Below are 11,517 nucleotides of genomic sequence, written 5' to 3'. Positions count from 1 at the left end.
TCATGAGATGATGTTACCCAGTGTCCTGTGTTGTAGTTTATAAGGAATGATGCCAGCAGTACAGGCCACTACCCCTCCAACATTTCTAAAGGAACCAAGAACAATAGAACTAATAGCTGTGTCCTTGATGACGTGACTAAGAGTACTTTTACCAGCTCCAGGATTACCCACAAGGAGGACGTTAACATAAGAATCAATTGGATGAGATGATTTTATGCCACCAAACTTCTTAAAGACAGAAAGAGTATCAGTGTGACCTTTCTCCTTAGCTAGTGTAAATGGTGTTCTCCCCTCATTGTCTTTAGCCAATGGATCACATTTACCAGTTGATAGTAAATATTCAGCAGCTGCAGAACTACCCCAACGAGCAGCAAAGTGAAGAGGTGTCCGCCCGTACCTGTCAACAGCCATTGGATCACAGTGACACTCATCAATGAGATATCTCATCACATCAACATGATTACCATCTGCAGCCCAATGAAGACAAGTCAAATCCAAAAAACCTCTTTCGTGTGGGTCACAGTGATATTTAGTGATGAGATCTTTTGTAACATCTAACCAGCCATTCCTTGAAGACAAATGAAGTAGACCGTCCCTTCCTATTCTAATTTTATTCTTGTCCTCCACTAATGGTAGTAAGCGAACAGCTTCTTTATGATCTTTATAGTCAAACGCAGTCCAACACTCGTCCTCTAAGGACATCTTGTGATCAGTTAATTAGATTCATTGATACCAGCCCACACACAGAGCAGGAATTCATTAATCATGATTGGGAGCATAATAATGACACTCACTGCTCTCTTATAAATATTACATACATTTGGAATTAAAGACAAAGATAATTATAACAATACAGTTAATAATAAGTGTACGTGTATTTTGTATTTTTGTGTTTATTTCTTCTTTTCCCAGGCTTTCCCTTCCCTTTCTTCCCTCCTCCTCCATCATCCTCTCCCATTGCTTCTTTGATAGCTTTAGCTCTCTTCTTTCCAAGAGGAGTCTTGTTAAACCAAGCCTACATTAACAAAAAAGGTATAAAATAATTATTAGTTCTATTTATACTATAATTACACATGTACATGTATGTACATATACATTTGTAGATTATTTTTAGTAACAAGGCTCTCAGTATTAATTTGCATCAACACTGAAGATTAGGGTTCTGCCTATAATACATGTACTACCTGCAGATGCTATTTTTAGCTAACTTATACACTAATATATATACTATTTTTAGTAACAAACAAGGTTCTTAATAATAGGTTTACTATGTAGAAAGTTTGAGCTGATTCCGTCTTCATTTTTTCAAGTTACGGCCATTTTTTAAAAATGCCAAAAATCTGAAAAATACCCAAGGCTATAGCCCATGGTTTTTTCCAAAAAATGGCTCCAAAATCACTCCTACTTTTTATTACATTTTTTGATACATATTGATGTCCTTATGCTGTGTAGAAAGTTTGAGTTGATTCTGACTTCAATTTTTCAAGTTACGGCCATTTTTAAAAATGCCAAAAATCTGGATAATACCTAAGGCTATAGCCCATGGTTTTTTCCAAAAAATGGCTCCGAAATCACTCCCAATTTTTATCAAATTTTTATCATCAGGTATACTGGTTGGAAGCCATTATTTGATGGTGATCTATTGTCTCATCCAGTAATTAAATCAAACTTCAACCGAGCACTATCATTACTGGATCATGCTGCTCATGGTACACTAGTACCAGGAATGAGAGAAAATATGGTCTACTTCACTACTTCAGAGAGAAGGTAACAATCATTTGAATTTCAGAGGAGGAAAATCCATACAAAAAGGTAAAATATTAAAGCTTATATCTTCTTTCTTGATAGTCTTCCTTGTAATTTGCTTCTGTAACTGCTCCATAGACTTTCAAAGTCTTTTAAAATAAATAAATTGTCTTCATCAGCAGACAGTGCCCCTTGGACTTCAGATTTAATCCTTTCAACTTCTTCATCAAACTGACTTAAACTAATAATAATAATAATAATAATAATAATTAAATAATTACTGTAGGGCGCCTTTTTTTCAAGGGCTGTAAATTTCACGGATTTCACGATTTTGTGAAGATTCACAAAAATTACTTCTGCAAAAATAAAATTATTACAGTATAAGATGGCAGACAGCATAAATTTGCAAAAATTAAATCCACAAAATAGATTTTTAGGCAAATTTGCAAAAATTTACAAAAATTTACAAAAATTTACAGCCCTCAAAGAAAGGCACCCTACGGTAAATATCAGTTTGTTTGTCAAACTAATAATAATAATAATAATAATAATAATAATAATAATAAATAATAATAATAATAATAATTAAATATCAGTTTGTCTCACTCTGTGTATTGCTTTGGACAAGGTTGGGAGAACCTGTACAATGTCTCATGAGTTCTTCTCTCCAAAACATCGTAAAAATTAATTTTAACATTTCGGTACTTTTCAGATACTATAAAATAATAATTAATTAATAATAATTACCGGTAATAATGATTAATCTTACACTCTGAAAATGGGACAAGTCCAGATTGTTCTTTTGGTTCTAAATTATTAATTTCTTCGCTAAATAATTCAATTAATTTTAAAAATGAAACGCATTCCTTCCATTCTGATGGTATTGATTCTATCCCGTAATAAGCTCCGCCCAATTGACCAAATATGGCACCAACAGTATCAGCATCATCTCCCAAGTTAACTATTAATAAGTATTAATGTTAGTTAATAATTATTAATGTTACTTAATATTAATAAATTAACCTGCTTTTAGACACCCATCTTTAAAATTATCAGTATGATAGAATGCCCACAGCACTGCTTCAAGACTATCAATGATATAGCCACTCCCCTTTATATCGGGCGGAGACTTTCTCTTATAAGACCCGCCCACAACCTCAGCAAGTTCTGGTACCTATAAACACAATGTTGTTGTTGTTTATTGTTGTTGTTTATTGTTTACCATTGTATTATTCAACCAGTAATCAGGTATTGGACTATATTTATCAGCTAATAATTCTTCCTTTGACTTTCCTTCAAAACAACCCAGCAATAGACCAGCGAAATATCTATTAATAATAATAATAATAATAATAATAATAATAATAATAATAATAATCACTAAGCCCCTCCCACTTTACATGCATGTATCAGTAGCGGCAGGTGGTCCATGAGTAGTTCTTGCTGAGTCAGCGCTATATCGGAGGGCCAGTGAGTGACAGTTCTTAAAAGCACAAGGAACAGGTCCTAGTCTCATTAGGCAGCCGTTACCTGCTGCTCTAGGACCGACTGACCCAGGGAACTCCTCAGACCCAGTGAACTTGTTTAGCGCTGTACGTACCGTCTTACCAATGTCAAAACACTCACCGGTTGAAGACAAGTGGCCGTCCTAATGACAACAACAATAAACAATTAATGATCAAACAAGCAAGTGAACACCAATGATGATAATCTTAAGGTGTTTGGAGGATATTTTGGTAAAATGCTACATTTTAAATAAATTGGCTGGTTTTAATTTGACAGATTTGTGGTCTGGCGCCGCGAGACTACCATTGAACATGCACATAATGGCTCATAAATAGCAAATTTTATTTTTATCAAAATTCCAAGATATCCTAAATCACTATACATTACCACACTTAGCTCACATTAGCTATGCCCACTAACCTGGTACCATCGTTGGTACCTCTTCAACTGGTCTACCGGATTGAACCAGTTACACTCGATGAGGCTCTCGGCTAGGCACAGGCACATACTGGTGTCATCGGTCCACTGTCCTGGCGACAGGTTGTACCGCCCACCACCCGTCATACCGGTGACCGGGGGAAAGGACCCGGGAGGCATGAACTCAACCGGTATACCAATAGTATCACCCACCGCTAGACCGACCAGACAACCGAGGACCCTACTCTGGGTGGAGAGTGGGACATTGGTGGCCGCCATCTTTAGCTTTAATTATCTAGACCACGCCTGCATAGGTAGAGCTACACCCACTCATAATTACAGGCGTGGCTATAAAAGGTGTGGTTTGCCTATTCATGATCAGATTGATAGCTGTCAGTGTCAAAAGGAGATCATAATGGCTACTAACAGTTCTACCTCCTTACAGAGACTTGCTGGAGAGCTGAAGAGCCTTCACCAGGAGCCGGTGGAAGGGTTCCTAGTCACCCTACCCGCCGAAGAAGACCTTTATACCTGGCACGTAGCTATATTCGGGCCTCCGGACACTCCGTATCAAGGAGGATACTTTAAGGTATGAGTATTGTTTGTTGTTGTTGTTTATTTTTGTTGTTTTTAGGCTGAAATGAGGTTCCCACAAGAGTATCCTTATTCTCCGCCTCGACTCAAGTTTTTAACTCCTTTGCTCCATCCTAATGTCTACTCTGTAAGATTCCATCAGTGTTAACGTAGATTGGGATATTTTTGATATTATAAATGATTTCGCTTTAATGGCTAATGGGAAAATGTTAAAACATGAAATATTTTCAAAACATAGAAATATGTACTTAGATATTGGAACAACGAAATAAAACAACATGAAATTTTTCGTACCAATTACGGTATTCGTATCTTAAAATTTTTTCCAAATCTACAGTATTATTATTTATTAAGTATTATCATTGTATTATTATTTATTTTTAATCATTAGGATGGTGAGTTGTGTGTGTCTATTCTGCATTCCCCTGGCGAGGACATGCTGAGCGGAGAGTTACCTCAGGAAAGATGGAACCCGACCCAAAGTGTTAGGTATGGATAGTTTAAACCATGATCGGGGCAACGTTGTTTACACAGCTACGAAAACAATGCAATCCGTATAGTTTTTGTGCCTGTTTCGTGCTTCAGTTTACACGGAAACTAAGTAGAATCTCGATAAGACTCCCGTTGGTGTTAACTATCATTTTTTGCGTTCCTGTGTAAACGCAGCCTGAAGAGTAATGAATATTGTAAACTACTTATCATGATCATTATTATTAATATTTATTATTGTTATTATTATTACAGGACTATCCTTCTCAGTGTCATATCATTACTAAATGAGCCGAATACATTTTCAGCTGCTAACGTTGATGCTTCAGTTCTTTATCGCAAGTGGAGGGACTCCAGAGGAAAAGACAAGCAGTACACAGACATTATAAAGTAATTTATTATTATTATTATTGTCATTATTATTAACTGTTATATTAATAGGAAGCAAGTTGAAGCGTCTTTAAAAGAAGCAGAGAGAGATGGCGTCCAGGTACCACAGACAGTCGAAGAGTACATGGCAACCCTTCAAAAACAAACCACAAAGCAAACCTCCGTCAGTGAGCTCGATGATATACTGGACTATGACGATTACCTTGAGAGCAGTGAAGAAGAGGAGGAGGAGGAAGAGGAAGAAGAAGAAGGAGCAGATCAACTAGATGATGAGGATAATTTTCACGATGCCATGTCTTGACCACGCCCCCTAATAGAACCGATATAAATAATTCTTTTTTCATCTCTTTATTCATTTCTTTCTTCCTCCATCTTTGTCCCTTTCTCTCTCACTCTTTGAAGGATAATTCTTATGTAGTTTTCTTGTTTCAATGTGTTTGAATTAATTTTTAATGAAAATAGTGACCACTTTCTCAATAATATCCCAACAGTATCACCAATAGTATACTGAGATATACTAATTCCATAACCTACTAATTACATCATAATAGATAAGCACAGCGTCTTAATAATTTTAATAGTCCTATTAATTAATTAATTAACTAGTAATATAGTTACAGTTTCTAAATAAAGCCCACGTCTCTAAGAGGCAGCTGTAGAAGTGAAAGTCTCCATAAACGAGAGAACAACTTGTTTGAGTTTCTCGTCTGTCTCTGGCGAGAGCTGTCCCTCATTTCTAATCGTGTCAAGAAGGGACTTTTGTGAGGAGCGGAGATGCTCGAGGAACGACGACTCAAAAGATGTGACTAGAGCTGGGTCCAGTTTATCTAAATATCCTCTCACTCCGGCATAAATAACAGCTACCTGTTCCTCTATGGCCATTGGAACTACAAAAGAGAAATATCATTATTACTACGAAGATGCATAGCGGTTTTTTCAAGGATAATTTTGCGAATGACCTGCTTCAGGATGCTCACAAAATTAATTTTCGCAAACTTCCACTATTCTGCCATCTTGTACAATATTAAATTGATTTGTCAAGGACTTTGATTTCACAAATTTAAAAAAAAACTGTGAAATTCGTTATCATCAAAAAAAAACCCAGCCATACGAGTGTATTAATAGTAATACTACATACCGTATTGTCCTTGTTTCAGTAGTTCTGTTAGTCTCACTCCTCTGTTGAGGAGGGACTGCGTAGCTGCGTCAAGATCAGACCCAAACTGAGCAAAAGCAGCAACTTCTCTGTACTGGGCCAACTCTAACTTCATGGTACCAGCAACCTACAGCATGGGAATGGAACAGTATGGGTATGAGAATAGGAACAGCATGGGAATGAGGCAGTTTAAGCATGAAAATAAGGAGAGTACAGGAATGAGGCAGTATAGGTATCAGAATGGAATAACATGAGTATGAGAATAAGGAGAGTATGGGAATGAGAATATCAACCTGTTTCATAGCCTTGATCTGAGCTGCTGATCCCACTCTGCTGACAGACAGACCGACATTAATGGCTGGTCTGATACCTTTGTAAAACAACTCTGTTTCCAAAAATATCTACAAATAAATAAATAAATAAACAAGTAATTAATACACTATCATTACTAGTACCTGTCCATCAGTGATAGATATTACGTTAGTTGGGATATAAGCAGACACGTCTCCAGCCTAAATAAAGGTGACATACATGTACATGTTATAAAGGTTACTATGGTTACCTGTGTCTCAATGACAGGTAGTGCGGTGAGTGATCCTCCTCCATAGTCCTCATTCATTTTGGCTGCTCTCTCAAGGAGACGAGAGTGAAGGTAGAAGACGTCACCTGGGTAAGCCTCACGTCCTGGGGGTCGCCTTAGGAGCAGTGACATCTGTCTGTAGGCAACAGCCTAACAAACAAACAAATAAATAAAAGCATAAATACATCAATAAATGCAAAAATAAATAAATAAATAAATAAATGAATGAATAAATAAATACATAAACAAATAAATGAATGAAAAAAAAATGAATGAATGAAAAAATAAATAAACAAATAAATAAATGAATGAAAAATAAATAAATAAATGCAAAATAAATAAACAAACAAATGAATAATAAAATAATACATAAATAAATGAATAAATAAATAACTTACTTGCTTGGATAAATCATCATAAATGATGAGGGCATGTTTCCCATTGTCCCTGAAGTACTCTCCCATAGCACAGCCAGCATAAGGAGCAAGGTACTGGAGTGGAGCAGCATCAGAAGCTGTAGCACTCACAATAATAGTGTACTTCATAGCATCTAATTAATAACAATAATAATAATGAATAAAATTAATTAATATACATGTACATGTACATACCGGCATCAGTGAATCTCTTTAATAGCTGAGCAACTGTACTTCTCTTCTGACCCACGGCTACGTATATACAGTAGAGCTTCTTCTCTATTAATAATTAATTAATATTGGCCACACCTACTGAGACACGCCTACTCACTTTCATCCTGTCCGTCGTTGAATCTCTTCTGGTTAATGATGGTGTCCACGGCGATAGCTGTCTTGCCAGTCTGTCGATCACCGATGATCAGTTCTCTCTGCCCACGCCCAATTGGTACTAAACTATCAACAGCCTTTATTCCAGTCTGCATGGGCTCGTTAACGGAGATACGAGGAATAATACCAGGGGCTTTGGTACCAACACGAGACCTTAGATCAGACGTGATAGGACCCTGGGGGGATCATTAAATATTATTAATAATACTTCATCACTTAGTAAGTTGGAGGAGGAATCTTTAAGTGAATTTAGTATTTTGAGAGCCATTTTGTCAAAATAAAACTCACAATTTTCAACCATTATTTTATGCACATGCTCAATGGCACATGGACACTAATTCTAATCGCCAAAATCCAGCAACTCCACAAATTACTATCCCTCCAATATTATTACAAAAGAACCTCACCTTTCCATCAATAGGATTGCCCAGTGCATCCACTACCCTACCAAGCAATGATTCTCCTACTGGCACATCAACAATAGCTCCTGTTCTTTTCACGATGTCTCCTTCTTTGATCAACTTATCGTTACCAAACACGACCACACCCACATTATCAGGCTCAAGATTAAGAGCCATACCCTGTAATAATAACAATAATCGTCATGACAACCGTCGCCTTGACGACGCCGTGGTAACCAACCTTGAGCCCGCTAGAAAACTCAACCATTTCCTCTGCCTGAATGTTCTTTAGTCCATAAACACGAGCGATACCGTCTCCTATGCTCAAAACCCGACCAGTTTCTTCCAGTTCAGTCTTATCCTCATACCCCAGGATCCGTTGCTCTATAATGCTCGACACCTCAGCACTGGAAGTAGCTAAGGAGAAGGAGGATAGCTAGTATTTTTAGCATTACTAGTACTTACATGACTTGAATCTAGCTCCCTGGACGCCTCTCTGTAAAATAAAGGTCAAAAGGGTTTCAAAATGGCTGCCAGTAAACTTACCCAGCTCGTGGAGCGAAGGAGGTTCCTTCCAGTGGAGAATAGAGACCGTACGGACATCATACTGGGGTGAAGGGAATGGAAAAGAGAGAGGGGACAGCAAAAGTATAAATAAGAGTGAGGGAAAGGTTGAGGCTCACTTGATGCAAAAACAAAATGGCTGCCAGTGGAGAAACTGCGCATGCGCATATCACGTGCAATGAATAATAATGAGATTAATCAATAATAAATCATTTTCATTAAAATTAATAATTCATTCATTCATTATTAGTATTATTATTATTATTATATTATTGATGATAATTTCCAATTCATTTTCATATTCAAAACAGGACGAGAAGGAAGAACAGATCCACCTAAAATAAATAAATAAATAAAACAATCAATTAATTAAACTATAATTACGTACAATTAGCAACACCAGCTCCTCCTTTATTAATTGATGATAATATATCATTAACTGTTGACTGAGGGCCAGTAACCTAAACAACAACAACAAACAACAAACAATAACAATAAACATGCCATCAGTACACTGATTACACACTAATATACCGTATCCCAGTTTATTTTCACGGTAAAATATTTTTGCAAATTTCACATCTTTTGCTCCATCACAAATATTTTCCACTGCAAAATTCTGCATCTTCATTGCCATGTGGTGCAGTCTGCAAGCTATTCACAAAAAAGCTAATTCCCCGAAATCTTATAAATGCAAGATTTGCAAAACTAAATTCCATTGCAATAAATAAACTGGTATACAGTACAAGTAATGGTTGACATACAGGAGGTGGCTGTGATGGTAGTTCAGTGTTACTACTCCACACAGTTTGAAGACCTGATGAGAGTTTGTGCAGATAAGAAGAGAAGAGATTCTGTAGGATACCAGCCTCTTCCTTCATACCATAAACACACAATGTAACTAATAATGACCTGATTTCATCTGCCAGGAGAAACAGGAGAAAGAGAGTTAGACATAAAGGAGGGGAGATAATGTATAGCTAATTGTAATTTGGGAGGAAAAACTTAACATTTAAATGCATGTAGGAATTAGCCAAAAAATGGCCATTTATGTACATATTAATGATCACAAGTCTACCAAATTAAAACCAGGCAAATACTAAAATTTATCAAACCTTCAAAGTTTCCTGCCACTCATAAATTACCAGCTGTACTACATTACAATAAAACAAGGCTATAATACCTTGTATTATATTAGCGTGATTAATAATGTCTTGTATAGCTTCCATTAGTGCAATGTCCTCATATTGACTACCCTCTTTAAGACTGTGCTTTTTACGATCAGCTTTCCGCCTGTTCTTAGCCGATTTACTAATAACACAATAATAATAATAACACCATATTAACTAGAAGAATGTAACACATTAAAGGGGCAAGCCTAAGCAAGCTATAGATTATGTGCTGTATGATCTACATGTCTGAGCTAGCAAAGCAGTTGCACAAGTCTAAATACAGTAAATCTTGTTGCAGTCATCTTGCTTGAATTTTCTCTAGCTATCACTTCATCACTCTGCAGCAATTAAAGTTTTCTTGCTTATAGCTAGAAGTAATCACTGAACAAATCATATTTTAAGAAGATTGTACATCTGCTTTGTTAACCTAAGCTTGCTGCTAGAGAAGAAACATCACCTAGAATAGATCTTATCATGAATGCAGCTAGCTACAGTACAGTACATGAAGCTTTTTCTCTTGCATTCAACTTATCAGAGTCCTTTATATCAAAGAAAAGATTGTATATCTGCTCTCCCAACCTTTCTTAATTCTTGCTATAGAAGCTTTTGGACAGCAGTTTAGTCTTATCTTGCTTACCGTTTGCTGCAAATAAGCCAAGGGGTTCACAATGAGAGGAAAATCTCTATGAAATTACAAAAATTACCAGGATCATCATTTACTAATTGATTACTTCCGGATTACGAGTAGAATTCCAAGATCATGAGTGGATTACCAAGATTATAGGTGGATTCTTTGGACTACCAGGGATTACAAGCTGGATTACTTGGATTATTATTGGTTTTAAGCCACACCTTATCAATTAATAATGGCTGTGGCCTTGTTTATAATTAAATTTAATAGCATCGTGATGCATATACATGTAGATCTACTGGTGCCATTATTGATCATTCAGTAAGAATAACAATAAAGAGCCTCCTCATTCTGGACATTTAGAAATGAGACTGCCGTGCTCATAAAAACTGCTATTTTATTATGCTAATAATTTCTTGTATTATCCCACCTATACCGTGTCTACAATGCTGAGATTCAGTACTATAATTCAGCTATGAATACTTCCCAACATAGTCTTCCTTCTGCAATTACATCAATATCAATGCTTGGATTATCAACAAATACATTACGTGCCACAGTGCTACTGAAGTATACAGACAAGTTACAAGGCCAAATGTACTGGATGCAGTTGTGTGATTACTAAAAGCAGCTATAATTTTGATGCAACTGAAGCTGTGAAAGTGAAAAGAATACTCACAACATTGTACTTTGGCCGCTAACGAACTGCATGAATAGATCTACTATCATATAGTAGATCTATTCGAGCAGTTTGTTAGCAGCCAAAGTATAATGCCAAGCTGTGAGTATTTCGTTCACTTTCACAGCTTCAGTTGCATCAAAATTATAGCTGCTTTACTTCTATAATATTGACAATGAGAGGCTTTGTTTATTGGTCAAATTTTAGTAACAATACCATCAAATTTTGTACAAAACTAGGTATTCTATTAAAAAAATAGATGATCAGATCACATTTCTAAAAATCTACAAAAGAAGAAAGAAGAAGGAAAGCTGAGAAACATGAAGACCCTCCTCTGTATATGTCTGTTCATAACTTACCTGGCCAGTGCTCTGAGGTATGTTAACTAC

At 36.3% G+C, this 11,517-nt stretch overlaps 4 protein-coding genes across 4 annotated transcripts in view; 1 reads left to right on the top strand and 3 right to left on the bottom strand.

Moving 5' to 3' along the window:
• Positions 1-1,737: 1,737 nt before the first annotated feature.
• LOC100636414 (ADP-ribosyl-[dinitrogen reductase] glycohydrolase-like) lies at positions 1,738-3,949 on the bottom strand. The gene is made up of 7 exons (XM_019998300.1): positions 3,673-3,949; positions 3,147-3,394; positions 2,969-3,074; positions 2,770-2,920; positions 2,516-2,707; positions 2,353-2,461; positions 1,738-1,987 (listed from the first exon to the last, which is right to left on the bottom strand). The coding sequence occupies exons 1-7, from the start codon at positions 3,946-3,948 to the stop codon at positions 1,828-1,830; spliced, it is 1,242 nt and encodes a 413-aa protein (XP_019853859.1). The 5' UTR covers position 3,949; the 3' UTR covers positions 1,738-1,827.
• Positions 3,950-4,044: 95 nt separating this feature from the next.
• Positions 4,045-5,607, top strand: LOC100634527 (ubiquitin-conjugating enzyme E2 R2-like). The gene is made up of 5 exons (XM_003387675.3): positions 4,045-4,258; positions 4,304-4,390; positions 4,655-4,752; positions 5,008-5,142; positions 5,194-5,607. Exons 1-5 carry the CDS (start codon positions 4,085-4,087, stop codon positions 5,441-5,443), a joined length of 744 nt encoding a protein of 247 aa, XP_003387723.1. The 5' UTR covers positions 4,045-4,084; the 3' UTR covers positions 5,444-5,607.
• A 38-nt stretch (positions 5,608-5,645) lies between these two features.
• On the bottom strand, positions 5,646-8,799 carry LOC100634400 (ATP synthase subunit alpha, mitochondrial-like). Its single transcript, XM_003387674.3, has 13 exons — positions 8,766-8,799; positions 8,629-8,689; positions 8,548-8,578; positions 8,324-8,499; positions 8,089-8,262; positions 7,626-7,857; positions 7,490-7,573; positions 7,277-7,428; positions 6,861-7,028; positions 6,754-6,810; positions 6,592-6,699; positions 6,281-6,425; positions 5,646-6,029 (listed from the first exon to the last, which is right to left on the bottom strand). Exons 2-13 carry the CDS (start codon positions 8,686-8,688, stop codon positions 5,785-5,787), a joined length of 1,632 nt encoding a protein of 543 aa, XP_003387722.1. The 5' UTR covers position 8,689; positions 8,766-8,799; the 3' UTR covers positions 5,646-5,784.
• A 94-nt stretch (positions 8,800-8,893) lies between these two features.
• LOC100636287 (elongator complex protein 1-like) overlaps positions 8,894-11,517 on the bottom strand; it is a 10,679-nt gene continuing 8,055 nt past the window's right edge. Inside the window, exons 28-31 of the mRNA XM_019998286.1 lie at positions 9,830-9,957; positions 9,411-9,568; positions 9,035-9,107; positions 8,894-8,981 (exon numbers count right to left, since the gene is read on the bottom strand). Coding sequence (XP_019853845.1) covers positions 8,911-8,981; positions 9,035-9,107; positions 9,411-9,568; positions 9,830-9,957 — 430 coding nt within the window. The 3' untranslated portion in view covers positions 8,894-8,910. The remainder of the gene's footprint in view (positions 8,982-9,034; positions 9,108-9,410; positions 9,569-9,829; positions 9,958-11,517) is intronic.

This window comes from Amphimedon queenslandica, unplaced genomic scaffold (assembly GCF_000090795.2).
Source record: "Amphimedon queenslandica unplaced genomic scaffold, v1.1 AMPQUscaffold_13328, whole genome shotgun sequence".
Classification (NCBI taxonomy): Eukaryota; Metazoa; Porifera; class Demospongiae; order Haplosclerida; family Niphatidae; genus Amphimedon; species Amphimedon queenslandica.
Note: the sequence above shows the minus strand (reverse complement) of the source record. Positions and strands in the feature narration are given on the sequence as shown.

Coding starts and splice junctions, on each gene's coding strand:
- LOC100634527 (XM_003387675.3), top strand. CDS start 4,085: ATGGCTACTAACAGTTCTACCTCCTTACAGAGACTTGCTGGAGAGCTG. Junction 4,259..4,303: donor ATCAAGGAGGATACTTTAAG/GTATGAGTATTG, acceptor TGTTGTTTTTAG/GCTGAAATGAGGTTCCCACA. Junction 4,391..4,654: donor TCCATCCTAATGTCTACTCT/GTAAGATTCCAT, acceptor TTTAATCATTAG/GATGGTGAGTTGTGTGTGTC.
- LOC100634400 (XM_003387674.3), bottom strand. CDS start 8,688: ATGATGTCCGTACGGTCTCTATTCTCCACTGGAAGGAACCTCCTTCGC. Junction 8,579..8,628: donor TCCTTCGCTCCACGAGCTGG/GTAAGTTTACTG, acceptor TTTATTTTACAG/AGAGGCGTCCAGGGAGCTAG. Junction 8,263..8,323: donor AGTTTTCTAGCGGGCTCAAG/GTTGGTTACCAC, acceptor TTATTATTACAG/GGTATGGCTCTTAATCTTGA.
- LOC100636414 (XM_019998300.1), bottom strand. CDS start 3,948: ATGGCGGCCACCAATGTCCCACTCTCCACCCAGAGTAGGGTCCTCGGT. Junction 2,708..2,769: donor AGATGGGTGTCTAAAAGCAG/GTTAATTTATTA, acceptor ACTTATTAATAG/TTAACTTGGGAGATGATGCT. Junction 2,462..2,515: donor ACTTGTCCCATTTTCAGAGT/GTAAGATTAATC, acceptor ATTATTTTATAG/TATCTGAAAAGTACCGAAAT.